The 16,169-nt window shown below is 41.2% G+C and overlaps 1 protein-coding gene across 1 annotated transcript; it reads left to right on the top strand.

Moving 5' to 3' along the window:
- Nucleotides 1–600: 600 nt before the first annotated feature.
- Nucleotides 601–11,109, top strand: LOC139324874 (vomeronasal type-2 receptor 26-like). The gene is made up of 5 exons (XM_070954623.1): nt 601–636; nt 1,068–1,919; nt 9,260–9,487; nt 10,007–10,133; nt 10,211–11,109. Exons 1-5 carry the CDS (start codon nt 601–603, stop codon nt 11,107–11,109), a joined length of 2,142 nt encoding a protein of 713 aa, XP_070810724.1.
- The last annotated feature ends 5,060 nt before the right edge of the window (nt 11,110–16,169 follow it).

The raw sequence follows: 16,169 nt of genomic DNA, 5'->3' as shown, positions 1-16,169 counted from the left end.
TAGTTGAAATGGAGATCAAATCTCCATTTATAACAAATCACAGGTATGTATGGCTTAATTCCATACAAATTAATTCCATATGAATATGAAGCTGTTTCTACCATTACGGAAGAAAAAGCATATTTCCCATGACATGTTTTCTCATTCTTTATTTCAGGTACCAAAATGTAGCAATTTCCTTTTCCATGTAAGCCATTCTTAAAAGCTGCAGTTTGATAGTGAACCATTCTCACATATAGAAACAAGAATTATTTCACACATTCCACAAAATATGTTGTACGAAAGGATTGTAAGTGCCATAATGAGACACAGACCTTTCTTAATGTGCTGTTTCTAATTCTGTTTTACAGAATAGTTTTTCAGAATTACCAGCATATCCTGGCTTTAGTGTTTACTGTAAAAGAGATAAATGAAAATCCCCAGATCCTACCCAATGTCACGCTGGGCTTCCACATTTTTAACAGCAATTTTAGTCCAAGCCAGACTTTCTTTGCCTCAATGCTTCTGCCTTTCACTCAGGGCAAATTCAACCCTAACTACAAGTGTGGGATCACAAATACCTTGGCTGCAGTCATTGGGGCACCGGACATGTCTCTTCACATGGTAACTGTATTGGGAATCTACAAAGTTCCTCAGGTAAGATGTGATGAGGATATACATTATCATTTTGCCATATCTCCACAAACTTTGGTATGCTTCTTTTTGTAAAAAGAGAGACCTTTCAGATTCCTAGATATTATTATCTGCTTGATAGAATCATCATAGCACTATGAATCATTGTCACTCTGAACCGATGGTGGTGATATTTGACACAGCAAAATGTGCCCCCGTTCCAGACATTGAACTAAGGCTCAAATTTGAAATATTCACAATGAGACTACTTTCAGGGGAAAAAAAATATTTTCTGATACCTCAAGAGTGACATCTTGGTTGATATTTCATAATAAACACAACTAGTTGCATAATTTCAGTTTAAAAGGTGAAAGATACCCAACTGAAATGAATATATGATTTCAGAGGCTCACATACAATAGAATTTTCAATTGCATATGTTTATCTTTCTGTAGTTAACCTATGGCTCTTCTCCAGTCATAGATAAAGAGACTGAAGCAGTTTTCTTCCAACAAATGTTTCCAAATGAATCCCACCAACAAAAGGGCCTCCTGCAGTTATTGCTGTATTTTAGATGGATCTGGATTGGAATTCTTATAGTAACAGATGAAAAAGGAGAGATATTCCTCCAAAAGGTACTCCCCACATTTTCTGAGCATGGCATCTGCACTGAATTCATAGCAGAATTCCCAAATGGAGCTTTTTACAGTGATTTTGATGAAACCGTAGATGAAGTCCGACATATATACCATGTTCTCATGAACAGCACAGCCAATGTAATAATCTTATATGGTGAAATTCAGTCCTTAACAGTTCTCAGAACTATCCTCCAGATTTCAGAAGTGGATGATATACCAAAGAAGAATAAGATTTGGCTTATAACTGCTCAAACAGATTATACTTCAATTTCCGTTCATAAAACTTGGGATATCCATTCTCTGCACGGTGCTGTATCCTTTGCAGTTCACACAAAGGAGATCCAAAACTTCCAGGAATTTCTTCACAATCTAAATCCAACCAACAATCAGAATGATCATTTTCGGAAAGATTTCTGGGAACAGGCATTCAGTTGTTTCTTCCCAAACTCAAAAATGGAGGAGTCTGAGAAGAAATGTACTGGACAGGAGAAGCTTGAAACCCTTCCTACATCTGTGTTTGAAACAAGCATGAGTGGCCAGAGTTATAATATTTACAATGCGGTCTATGCTGTGGCACATGCTTTGCAATCTCTCTCTCTATCCAAATCTAGAGAAACAACAATGATAAAAGAAAGAAGGAAACATTTTCACAATCAAGTGTGGTGGCAGGTAAGTGTGTTATCAGGGTAGTGAGAAACCACCATATCTGTAGTTGCAACATGTGTCCAAAAACTCCAGCAAACAATATTCTCCAGGGATATTGATGTCTGAAAACCCAAAAGTGAGATTTAATAATGGATTAAGTAATCAAAATATTCATAGGCTGATATTAAAATTGTAAATGGCCTTCTACAAAATTTCTTAAAATATGTTTCTCTCCATGAAATTAGCCTCCTGTCAAGCCCAAAATCAAGAATGACAGATAGTAATTCTTCTAAGATTATTTCTTCTTGTATAGATAAAATTTTGTCAATCTGAGCACTCTCCTATCTGTATCTGCAATTTATTCTGTGAATAATTGTCTGAATTGTCTTTTACTTCTCTGAAATGCTCCCCCTCCATCCTGCGAAGCCACTTCCTTATTGTTCCATAAATTCAGTCTATGAATAAATGGAGGGAGGTTATTACTGAATGTTGAAGCTGTATTGGTGGTTGTTTTTTATATATATGCTTTATTTGGAATGTTTGCATTTGCAGACACAATTCATTGATTCTTTTTTTTTTATTGAAAAAGTTTTTCAAATACAAATTTCCCCCCCTTTTTTCTCCCCCCTCCTCCCTAACCCCCCCTCACCACCCCTCCCCCTGTGACTTCTTCAAAGTAAAATCCAAATTCATAACAGATTGTATAATACTTTACCATTCCCTTACTCTATCCCCCAAATACTGACCCTTTCTTTCTAATAATATTATTATATCCCCCTTTTACTATACATTTCAAAATAACATTCTGATTTAGCAGTAATCTGCCCTTTTTCTCCTCCCCCATACATATATCTCTTAAGTCAAACCTTTTATATGTATTAATATAACATTTCAAAACAGCCTTCTACTAAAACTATATAATTAATCCTAATTTAATATTTATTCTTTTATATATAATAATATAACGTTTCAAAGCGGCCTTCCACTATAAAACTATATAATAAATCCTGATTTTACTTATATTCAACTCCTAGTCTACTCCACTCTCATAAATATATCTCTTAGATTTCCCTTTTCGTAAACTAAACAATCAGTAAGCTGACCTATCTCCACCCACTTTCCTACAAAATAACAATTCTTAATATCTTTATTCTTCTGCCCACCCAACTAAGAAAAAAAAAAAGATATCCCTTATATAGATAAAGTCAATAACTTTAAACTTATATTCCATATAATGTCTTCTGTAATGTCTTTAAACTGGATTGTTGACTCCATCATCCATATTAGGGTTATATCACATCCTAATTCCAACAAAATATTCAGAATCCTCAGTTATTATCTGCCCCCATCAGTAATAGATATCTTCATGTATGTATGTATATATAAAAAAAGAAAACAACCACCCGAGTAACATTATAATTATATTCCATATAGTATCTGTGGTAGTGGCTTCCTTCAGGATTATTAATTCCAAACATCATAATGGGGTAATAACCAGATCTTCTGCGTGCCCCATCATAACTCTCTTGCCATATAACTCATCATAAACGTAATACATTTATCAAAGAATCCAAAATAGATAGTTCCAATCCAACAGTTTAAGGCCTTTTCACATCCCAAAAATACGGCATTGCAGAGATCTGTCACTCTCCTCAGGATGATATTAACCAATACTTCACCTCAACTGTCTTTTCATGTATTCAGTCATCTTTTAGATAACTGGCTTCGCTGTTGCCTAGATTAAAAATTTTTATTTTTGTGAGACCTATTTCTTTTTTTCTTGACTTTTTGCGGGTTTGATCTCCATCCTAATTTCCTTTCTGTGAGTTGTATATCAACTGTTCGGTTTTCGTTCTGATCTATATATGCTTTATTCGGAATGTTTGCATTTGCAGACACAATTCATTGATTCTTGAAAGTACAATCATGCCAGTGGTGGGTTCCTACCAGTTCGCCCAGGTTTGCGTGAACCGGTAGTGGCAATGGCAGGAGGCTCCGCCCACCGCCCGGATTTCATCATGGACGTTCTGGGCATCTGCATTCACGATAGTGAACTGGTAGTGAAGGCAAGTGGAACCCACCACTGAATCATGCCAATATTTTTTGGTATTTCCTGATTAGGATCTTCCCATACAATCCATGGGTGGAAGAGGAAGGACTGATATATTGTGTCATTCTTATTCAAAGAAGATTCAGCCAGCTGTAATGTTCCCATTTTATGAGGCATTGGTTCTGACCTGTTCATAGACCATTTGAGAGTCACCTGCATTTCAACACTCAGTTATTCATAACAACACATGCATAGTTTTAGAGCAAATGGATGGAATGAGAGCAGCCTTATATGCTTCTAGGAACACGGCTCTGCGAGAAGAAGGGAAAGGAGTAAAAGTGTTTTTAATATCTCAGGCACTAAATAGAAGAGGACCAAGGTGGGATGTTAATTTGAGCCTATGTGAGATATTAATGTGAGACATTTAGCAATAGCAATAGCACTTAGACTTATATACTGCTTCAAAGTGCTTTTAAAGCCCTCTCTAAGCAGTTTACAACATTGCTCCCAACAATCTGGGTTCTCATTTTACCCACCTTGGATGGATGGAAGGCTGAGTCAACCTTGAGCTGTTGAGATTTGAACTGCTGAACTCCAGCTAGCAGTCAGCTGAAATAGCTGAAGTAGCCTGCAGTACTGCACTCTAACCACTGCACCACCTCGGCGCAGTGTACTCCCATTGGATGAAACAATCATAGATTTCAAATGATAGACATTTCGGTCATCATATTCAGCATCCGCTTAATGCAGGATTTTAAATTCCAGCAGCCCTGCTGATGTTGACTCTGGTTCTACTTTAATGCATCCAATAAAAGAAATGTCATTAGATAGTTAGTTTATTATATTTATATACCGCCCTTCTCCCGAAGGACACAGGGCGGTGAACAGCCATGGTAAAAACAATATACAACAACATTTTAAAAACTTAATTAAAATAATTCAATCATTGGCCGAATTTAAAAACCCAACTAAAATCATTTTAAAACCCCTATCAAAACCCAATTTAAAATCCTTTATCCCGTCAGACCAGCTTGCTGGAATAATAGGGTCTTTAGAGCATGACGGAAGGCGCGGAGGTCAGGGATCCTTCGTATGTTCAGGGGCAGTTCGTTCCATAGGTCCGGGGCCCCCACAGAGAAGGCTCTCCCCCTGGGGGTCACCAGCCTACATTGTTTGGCCGACGGCACTCTGAGGACGCCCTCTCTGTGGGAGCATATTGGTCGGTGGGAGGCAATTGCTGGCAGAATGCGGTCCTGTAGATAACCAGGTCCTAAGCCATGGAGCGCTTTAAAGGTGGTAACTAACACCTTGAAACGCACCCGGAGACCACCGGGAGCCAGTGCAGCTCGCACAAGAAGGGTGTTACATGGGAGCGACGAGTCACCCCCATTATTACTCATGCGGCTGCATTCTGGACCAGCTGGAGCATCCAGGTACTCCTCAAGGGGAGCCCCATGTACAGAGCATTATAATAGTCCAGCTGGGAAGTGACGAGGGCATGAGTGACTGTGCGCAGGGCATCCCGATCCAGAAAGGGACGCAACTGGGAGATCAGGCGAACCTGATAGAAACCCCCCCTGGCCACGGCCGTCATATGATCTTCCAAAGACAGCCGTGAGTCCAGGAGGACGCCCAAGGTGCAAGCCCTCTCTGAGGGGCGTAAGATCTCATCACCAATAGCCAGCGATGGTTCTAGTTGGCTATATCGGGCCATCGGGAGCCACAGCCACTCAATCTTGGAGAGGTTGAGTCTGAGCCTGTTCCTCCCCATCCAGATCCGCACGGCCTCCAGGCAGCGGGACATCACGTCAAGGGCATCATTGGGGTGGCCTGGGGTTGAAATGTACAACTGCGTGTCATCGGCATACAGTTGACACTTCACCCCAAAGCTACGGATGATCTCACCCAGAAGTCATTGCCCTTTGGTCCTCAATTCCCATTGCCTAACCTCTTCTACTAAGACTTTATTTCCTAGGTAGAATATACCGTGTTTCCCTGAAAAATAGGCCCTGGTCTTATTTTCTTTTAGGCCCCGAAATAAGAATTTGGGCTTATTTTCGGGTTTCTTATTTTTTTAACATACAGGGGATGGAAAGCCAACCAGCCCCGTTCTCTTGGTCCCAATGCTTACTGGCCCTGTTGCTACCAGGGCACTTCTCAACCGCTGGCCTCCAAACAGTGGCCTATGCTGCTGCTGACCTCATGGGGTCTCTTTGCCCTCCTGGTAGTGCTGCTCTCGGCTACCCGAGTCGTCCCAGATCTATGACCTCCAGACCACCCCCCTGCTGCCAGTGGAGCCATGCTGACTGCACCGCCTCTCACAGCCAGCAAATGGTGGGGTAAGGTGGTGCCATGGTACAGCCCCTGCCTTTGCAGTTCCAACTGACAAATAGGGTCCTCCAGCTTTGCCACACACTCTGCAAGGAAAGACAGGTGGTGGAACGTATTACATTCCTTTCTCCCTGGCGCCATAAAGGCTGAACCTGCTTCCGGACATCGTCTTCCCCATGTGCATCCTTGCCACCTCCTATGCTGGCTACCCCAACCGCCCCACCACCGCTGCTGATTCTCTGAACTAGGGCTTATATTGCGAACAGCATGAAAAAACATGCTAGGTTGTATTTTCGGGGTAGGTCATTAATTTTAGATTTTACTTCATAAAAGTAAGTCTATCTTTGATTATATTGTAAATTTTACTGGCAGTGTTTACTTAATGACGGTCATTGGGACCTGAGTTTCCATTGCTAAGTGATGCAGGTATAAGTTGTGACATCACTTGACCATGCGGTTTAGCAACAATAATTTTGGCAGACCCCAGTTACCATTGTTAAGTGAGGATTGCATAGTTTTTAAAGCATGGAATTCATGCGATCACAACGTCCAAATTCCTTCTAGCTTCCCCATTGACTTTGCTTGTGGAAAGCTAGCAAGATAGACTACAAATCACAATCAAGTAACTGTGGAATGCCATGACAGTCAGAAATAAAGGCCCATTCCCGACTTCCTGAATTGTGATCATACAAGCACAGTAAGGAAATCATAAGTATAACTTGTTCTGCACTTACAATTTCTTATAATTTCAGATGGTTGCTGAACAAGCAGTCATTAAACAATGAACACCTGTACTTATGGGTTGCTGTGCTATGTCAGTTATTGTTGTTGGTATGTCGCTAAGTCCTCTCTGAATCTTTGCAACCCCATGAACCATAGCACCCCAGGCCCTCCTATCCTCCAGTATCTTCTACAATTTGCCCATATTAATGTTCATTGTTCACTACCTAATCATTTCATCCTTTGTTATCCACTTCTCCTTTTGCCTTCAATCTTTCACAACCTCAGGGTGTTATCCAATGAGTCCAACATGTGACAAAGTATCTGAGCTATGTGGACGTAATCTGAAACATATGGCACACTTTGCAAGTCACTATACTGTCAGTGTCCATTTCCATCATTTTTTTTCTTTGTTTGTTTGCTAAAAAATTAAACATTTCTAAAAAATTAAATATTTTCCTTGTTGCTACTAGTTTACAAGAGTTCTTGACCTTTTGTTTTCTTGAAAAATTCATTACTATCTTTCCTGTCTTAAGTGTCTGTCTCTTTTTTCTGTGGTTTCCCTCTTAGAATTAAAGTAAGTAAACTATATTTTTTTTCAAATGTTTTGTTGAAAAAAGAAATAGAAAAAGTTGTAAAAATTTTTAAAAATTAAATTAAAAATGATGTTTAAGAGTTGAAAAAACATTAAAATTTGAACAAATAATTTAAAAATTGAAAAAAGAAATTAAAAAATTTGAAGAGTATTATTTCTTTTTAAAAAGGGGGATCTGCAGTGATCTTGGAGCCCATGAAAATAAAATCTGTTACTGTTTTCATTTCTTCCACTTCTACTTGCTATGAAGTGATGGGACCAGATGCCATATTCTCAGCTTTTTAATATTGCATTTCAAGCCACGTTTTGCACTCTACTCTTTTACCTCATCAAGAGGCTCTTTAATTCCTTTTCACTTTCTGCCATTAGTGTGGTATCATCTGCATATCTGAGCTTGTTGATATTTGTACCACCAATCCTAGTTCTGGCTTGTGATTCATTCAGCTCGGCATTTCACAAGATGTACTTTGCATATCATTTAAATAAGCAAGGTGACAATATATAGCCTTGTTGTACTTATTACCCTATTTAGAAGCAATCAATTTGTTCCATGTCTGGTTCTAAGTGTTGCTTCTTGGCTGGCATGCAGGTGCCAGACCTGCCCCAATCTGATTCCTTAGGAAAGAAAAACCCTGGACTCCATTTGGTTAAAGCAAAGGGTTCTTTTACTAAATACGTTGTTTGCAGTAATGTGAAGCCAGCTCTGAATTTCCCATGTTTGCAAGTTATAAAAACCCACATAACCCACATCTCATTCTTCCCCCACCTCTATGACCAGTCCATTTCCAGCCAACCACAGCTCACCAAGATGTTTTGAGAATGCTGAAATGTTTGCAGATAACTCACATATTTCTCAGAGTGCTTGTCCTTGGGATGCTGGTACAAACAAGATTTGGCTACTCTGGTCTTTATCACCTGTCATTTCCCCCTCCCAATTTCCCAACACCTACAAACACAGCTTCATTGCTCTTTCATCCTCCCCATGTCTTCCAGCCTTTGATGGCAGGAAGCCTGTGAGGTGCAAAACTGAATCAGGCAGAGCTGACATTAACCTTCTCAGGTGACAGTTATGGTGGTCTGGTACTCCCAATTCTTCAAGAACTTGCCATAGATTGTTGTGATCCACATAATCAAAGTCTTTAGCAAAATCAATGAAGCAGAAGTACAGTACTTTGCTTTCTCATAATCCAGCCAATGCAGGAAAAATTATCGCTACTTCCTCTGCCTTTCCAAAAAATCATGTGTACTTCTTCGTTCTTGGTTCACATACTGCTGAAGGCTTGTAGGATTTTGAGTACAACCTTGCTAGTGTGTGAAATGAGTGCAATTATATTGTAGTTTTATACATCCTAGGATTTATTACATATTTGTTAGTAATGATCTGGCTTAAGTATCTTTTGCAATTAAACTACAGAGCTTAATTTTATTTTTTTCATAGTTGTTTATTTTGCAATTCTATATTAATTTTATTTCAGGAATCTGATATGTAATCTCTACCACTATTTTAGAATGATTGCCATGTTATTTATTTGATACTGGCCAACAACAAAAATAAAAAACGTGTTTATATTGTCTTTGTTTAAAGAAACATTCATATGTATGTTTTGAATATATGAATTATTTCTCCCTCCCTCAGTTTGTTCCTCTCTGATTGCCTCTGCATTTCAGGTTCATTCTTTTCTGAGAAGTGTCAGATTCAACAACAGTGTTGGTGAAAAGATCTCCTTTGATACAAATGGAGAATTCATTGGTGGATTTGATATTATCAACTGGATCACATTCCCAAACCAATCCTTTCTTAGGGTCAAAGTTGGAGTGATAGATCCCACAGCTCTAGCAGAGAAGTTCTTCAAGATTTCTGTAGATTCCATCACATGGCCAGTAGGCTTTAACCAGGTTAGCTTTTTGAATCCAGATTTGTTTGCCTTCATTTAAATATCTTTATTAATGAAAGTGTCACAGTGTCATCCCTAACTAACTAGGTACAAATTTCCTGGGAAAGGAAAGATATCAGTAAGATACTTGTTTAACTTTTCTAGCAATTGCTATTGAATATTAGGAAATATATTTTACTGGATCCCTGTTAATTATGGACAATGGTTTTCATGGTTCTGAAGTAAAAGCTGCTAGCCAGCACACTAAATCTCTTTAGTTTGCTGACATCAAAATTCAGAAGTTGAGAAAACCAACATCTTTACCTAACTAGCAGAGAAATTGTCTTTGAAGAGTGATGATGGTTAACGAAGGCTATCAATACAATTATTGTAGAGATTTAATTAATTATAATTTCAGAGCAATTACATCTAAAGTTATGTCATCCCGCTACTCATTTTCAATCTGTTGATACCACAGAAACACTCAAAGCACTTCCTTTCCTCTCTGTATCTTAAAATATTCTTTTTCATTTGTTGATAGGCATTACCTTTATCTTTATGTAATGATCCTTGCGAGACAGGACACAGCAAGGCCAAGAAAGAAGGAAAGTTGTTTTGTTGCTATGATTGCCATCTATGTCCAGAGGGGAAAATATCAAACGAGAAGGGTAGGAAAATTTCAGTTATACTGGGATTAAGCCAACACTATAATTTCCTATATCAACTCATCTGCATTCTTTTTCAGACATAGATGACTGCTCTCCATGTCCAGAAGATCAATATCCAAATCCTGGGAAAAATATGTGCATTCCAAAGCGGCTCATCTTTTTGTCCTATGAAGAACCCTTGGGGATCAGTCTGACTGTTCTTTCTCTTTGCTTTTCTTTAATGACAGCTTTGGTAATAACAATCTTCATGAAACACAAAGACACTCCCATCGTCAAAGCCAACAACCGGAATCTCACTTATACACTCCTACTTTCTCTTCTCCTCTCTTTCCTTTGTGTCTTTCTATTTGTTGGGAAGCCCAATACGATTGTGTGTCTCTTTCGACAACCAGCTTTTGGGCTCATCTTTTCTGTGGCAGTTTCTTGTGTCTTGGCCAAAACCTTTGTTGTGGTTCTAGCATTCATGGCCACCAAACCCGGTTCCAAATTGAGGAAATGGGTTGGGAGAAGGATGGTCAGTTTCATTCTTCTATCCTGCTCCCTTATTCAAATATGTGTTTGTGCTGTGTGGCTGATAACATCCCCACCATATCCAGATTTTGATGCACATTCAATACCTGAAGAACTTATCCTGGAGTGCAATGAAGCCTCGGTCATGTTCTACTGTGTTTTGGGCTTTATGGGTTTTCTTGCTGTGCTTAGCTTCTCTGCTGCTTTTCTAGCTAGGAATTTACCTGACAGTTTCAATGAAGCCAAATTCATCACCTTCAGCATGTTGGTCTTCTGCAGTGTTTGGTTGTGTTTTATTCCAACCTATCTAAGCACTAGGGGAAAATATACATTGGCTGTGGAGATCTTCTCCATGATCTCCTCCAGTGCTGGCTTATTGGTGTGCATCTTTTTCCCCAAATGTTTTATCATTGTGATGAGACCTGAGCTTAATGATAAGCACCAGCTCATGAAGAGAAAGTTTTAATAAATCTTTATGTTTGCCTGATATTCTTTATATGTACATGTTTGGGAACTTCCCCACTTCAACATTTAAGCCAGAGAACAATGTATTGAGACAGTGATGTTCTATGTTGCCCCGTCTCCTGAGATTTGGATAGCTTTGAAGGGGTTTTTTTCCCCTTCTGGTAGGTAATTATAAGTGGGGTCTATAAAGTTATAAACTACAGGACCAATTAATGTATTGACATATTTATTGACTTTATTGATTTATTGACATATTGAAGTATGTTATGGTGAGCTCTGACTAAATATATCGATTAAATGTGAATTGTAAATTTGTCTTTACTGGTCATCTTAATTCATGTGCAGTACAGTGTATAAGAAGAAGTGCAGTTAAATACAAATGAGAGTTTGTTTAAACAGGGAAGGTCTATGATTTTTTTTTTCTGAAGCAATCGGACAGAGGGATGCACATCACTTGTAGTCATCACATACGAAACATGGGGTAAATTAAAAAGCTGGCTATATGTCTTCTTCTCAATAGCAAAGATCAAAGAAATCTCTGGCACAAAAAATAATTCTAGTAAATTCAAACAAATTCCGTCAGAAGTCCAATACATGCTAGTATCCAATTTGCATAATTGTCTCCTTTTAAGAGATTCAATCAAGTATGATGACTGTGTAGAACAGCATGTTTCATGGTCATAAGTCTGTTTGAGTAGATAAAGAGTTTTGAAACACTTGAATACCTGTGTAGAACCGGAGGTTCAATGATCATAAGTCTGTTTGAGTAGATAGTGTTGCAACCCTTGAATGAGAGGCACACAGTGATTCTAAGTGCCAATTTTTTTTCTCCAAAGTTTTTTATTTTTATTTTTTATCAACATATTTAAATGTACAGTCTTTTGTCCATCATTAATCATTATTCATTCATCTTATTCTTTAACTTTCATTTGCTAATTAGTTGTTCGGGTCTGCTCTTCCACCATCTCCTTCATTTATTTTAATACAACCTTTCCTTTTCTTCTCCCCTTCTCTCTCCTCTTCTATCCCTTTCTACTTTCCTCATTCCTCCTCCCCTTCCTTTTCTGCTTCCTCTCCTCTTTCGCCTCTCCTCTCTTCTTCCACCCTTTCTTACCCTCTCTCCTACTCTTCTTTTCCCCTTCTTTCTTCCCCTCCTTTTCCTATTCTTCTTTTCTCCTCTTCTCACTTCCAAACTCCCCTCCTTCCCGCTCTCTACTCCTCTCCCCTTTTCCACTCCCTAGTTGTTTTCTTTTTCAATTCAATCTGAGATGGTATTCGAGCAGATCCGATTTCAATTCACATACATCTTCATTTCAAGTTTCTTTTTTGCTTTATAGTTATATCTCTTCTTACATTCCTGTACATTATTAATCAATCCATGTATCATCTGGGTATAACATTTTTGTGCCACCATATTCATAATTTATCATTATTTCTTAATACATAGATTTGTCTTTCCTTTTTCATTTAATTTTAATATACAACAACTTATTCATCCCAAAGTTCTTATCTTTACCATGTTTATTGTCTATACTCACTTTCTATCCATTGATAAAAGTTTCCCCATATGTTGTAATATTCCGACTCTTCTTTCCCTTTAATTGCCTGTTCATTTCTGCACATTCCAATATTTTCTTGATTACCTCTCCCTTTGTAGGGATTTTCTCTGCTTTCTAATTTTGTGCAATACAATTCTTGCTGCCATTATTACATATATAGGTCAGAGGTCCAATACATGCTAGTATCCAATTTGCATAATAGCCTCCTTTTAAGAGATTCAATCAAGTATGATGACTGTGTAGACCATCATGTTTCATTGTCATGAATAAGTCTGTTTGAGTAGATAGTTTTGCAACACTTGAATGAGAGACACATTGTGTTTCTAAGTGCCAGTTGATGGGATGTCTGGTTGAACAATTGTTTATCCCCCTCATCCTCACCCTTCCTTCCCCACACCTGCAAACTTTCTTTCTGGCTTTGAAGAAGACAGATTTTGTAGCCCATTCCCTGCCCTCTAGCTGAGACATTTGTCAACTTGATCTAAAACTTCAGGTAGCCTGCAACTTACAACCACAGTTGGTACCTCAACATTCATTATTAAGTAGTGAAATCATTAAGTGAGGCATCATAGAACTGTGGTGGCACAGTGATTTGAATGCAGTACTGGAGTCTAATTCTGCCAACTGCCAGTAGTTTGATCCTGGCTGCTTCAATATTTTGTAGTCTATCTCGGCTTGCTTGACCACGTTTGAGCTGAAGTAACACAAAAGACGCTAGCGTGCTGTTTAATGCTGGTTTAATGCAGTGGCAAGCCGGCTACAAGACAAACAGAGCCATAGGTGTAAATAGCCATAGGAGCCACATCTCAGCACCCTTTTTAATGTGAGTCCACGCCTCATTCGCTCAGCACAGCGGAGGATTGGTGGAAACATTCCCAACTGCTCATTATCTGCTACTCGTCATCGCCCGTCATTGCCTGCCCCTCCGTAACTGCGGCTTGACTTGGGATCAGCTGTCATTGTTGCTCTCCACCAGTCACCACCTACAGCTGCAGAAGCCTCTCCACCCAGTGCAACCATCACCAAACACCCGGGGGCACACGTGAATCCTCACCCCGCTTCTATTCCAACAAGTCTGTTTGGTCACCGCTCAACTCTTTTGTGGTTCATGTGTGTTGAGCAGCAGACGGGGCAGACGCGGCTTGACAGGCGGCCCCCTCTACCAGGAGTCCACCTATAGGATAGAAAGGGGAGAAGTTAGTGGTGTCCATCTGTCTGCAGCATTTCCCCAGGCTTATGTGGGTATTTCCAGTGGAATCATCGCACTAAGTGGTCTGCTTTCATATCCTCCTCTTTCACCCACAACACCTCGGTATCGGGATATCCCTTCCATCTCACTAGATATCACACTTTCCCTCTGTATAGTCGGGAATCATAGATTTTGTCTATTGGTCACTGCACACTGGGCCAGGTGTCTCAGCAAGAGGGGTGATACGTTTCACTGGTTTTAACAAGCTACTATGAAATACATGATGTAGTTTCCCAAGTATGGGGGATGGGGGACGATATCTATGAGGGTTGTACCATCGGCACGGTAGATGGGAGGGGCAGATATGGTGGGAGCAGGGGACCATACCAGGTGTTGGGGGCTCGCACTCACTGTCTGAGAGCAATTGCTTGCCCCGGTCCCCAAGGCTCTGCTCGGATACTAGGTGGCTTAGATACTCAGGATCTGGGCCTTCGGCTGATGCTGTGCAATGCCAGGTCCATGGTCAATAAGGCCCCCCTCATTCACGATCTTATACAAGAGGGAAGAGCGGACCTGGCGGGTATTATGGAGACCTGGTTGGGCCCGGAGGGTGGCGTCCCTCTGGTTGAAATGTGCCCACCAGGCTTCAGAGCATTCCATCAGCCGAGGGCCCACAGGAGGGGCGGGGGGGGTGGCGGTTATTATTAATGAGGATCTGGGTCCGAGGGAGACCACTGTGCCTCAGATAGCCGGATGTGAGTCCCTCCTTGTGAGGTGGGGCCGTGGGGTTCAGATGGGCTTGCTGCTTATGTACCTGGCTCCCTGCCATGTGGCAACAGCCCTGCCTGAGCTACTCGATGCAATAGCCACGGTGGCAGTAGATACACCCAGGCTTTTAGTCATGGGTGATTTCAACTTGCCATCTGTCGGTGAAACGTCTGAGGTGGCTCAGGAGTTCATGGCTTCCATGATGGCCATGGACCTGACCCAGTTAGTTCATGGCCCTACTCACAGCGGAGGTCACACTCTAGACCTGATTTTTGTCTCTGGCCAGTGGTTGAGTGGTCTTGTTATAGGGGACATACACATGGAACCCTTGTCATGGACTGACCACTCACTCCTTTGCCTAGATCTTCGAACTGTGACCCCTCGCCGCAGGGAGGTGGACCCAATTAGATGGATCCGCCCCAGGCGCCTGATGGATCCTGATAGGTTCCAGATGGAGCTTGGGGCATTTCCTGAGGATCTAGCACATGACTCGGCCGAGGACCTGGTAGCCGCCTGGGATCAGGTGGCTGGTGGGGCCTTGGACCGAGCCGTGCCTTTGCGGCCTCTGACCCAGTGCCGATCCCGTGCGGCTCCTTGGTTTACTGAGGAGCTAAGGGAAATGAAGCGCTGGAAAAGACACCTGGAGAGCAGTTGGAGGGCCAGACTTGCTGAATCTGATCGAACACTGGTAAGGTCGCATATTAAGGCCTACCTAGTGGCGATAAAGACGGCAAAGTTTAATTACTTTTCTGCCTCTATTGCATCATCAGGGAATCGTCCGGCCGCCCTGTTTAGGGTGACCCGCTCCCTGCTCCATCCAGGAGTGCGGGAGGATCCCTTAGAAGGCAGGGCGGAGGATTTCGGACAATACCTGTATGACAAAATCGCTCAGATCCGGGGGGATTTGGACTCTGACTGGGTAGATCAGGGCAGGGTGACGAGGAACAGTCTTGAGAATGTTATCTGGGAGGAGTTTGATGCTGTGACTCCCGATGATGTGGACAGGATTTTGGGGAGACTTAGTGTGGCCACATGTTTACTGGGCCCGTGTCCCTCCTGGTTGGTACTGGCTTCCTGGGAGGTTACACAAGGCTGGCTCCAGGGCGTTATTAATGCTTCGTTGAGTGAGGGTCACTTCCCTGCTGCCCTGAAAGAGGAGGTGGTGAGGCCTCTCCTCAAGAAGCCGTCCCTGGATCCGGCAATATTGGCTAACTATCGTCCTATCTCCAACCTTCGCTTTATTGTGAAGGTTGTTGAGAGTGTGGTCGTGCGACAGTTTCCACAATTCCTGGAGGAAACATCTTATCTAGATTCGTTCCAGTCAGGTTTCAGGTCTGGGCACAGCACGGAAACGGCATTGGTTGATGATCTCTGGAGGGCTCGGGACAGGGGTTGTTCCTCTGTTCTGGTCCTGTTAGATCTCTCAGCAGCTTTTGATACCATCAACCATGGTATCATGCTGCACCGGCTGGAAGAGTTGGGGGTGGGATGCACTGTGTTGCGGTGGTTCTCCTCCTTTCTCTCCGACCGGTCGCAGTTTGTGTT

Source organism: Pituophis catenifer, unplaced genomic scaffold, assembly GCF_029215685.1.
Source record: "Pituophis catenifer annectens isolate HBS135680 unplaced genomic scaffold, rPitCat1.0.hap2 SCAF_15, whole genome shotgun sequence".
Classification (NCBI taxonomy): Eukaryota; Metazoa; Chordata; class Lepidosauria; order Squamata; family Colubridae; genus Pituophis; species Pituophis catenifer.
The sequence above is the reverse complement of the archived record's forward strand: the minus strand, read 5'-3'. Positions and strand labels throughout refer to the sequence as shown.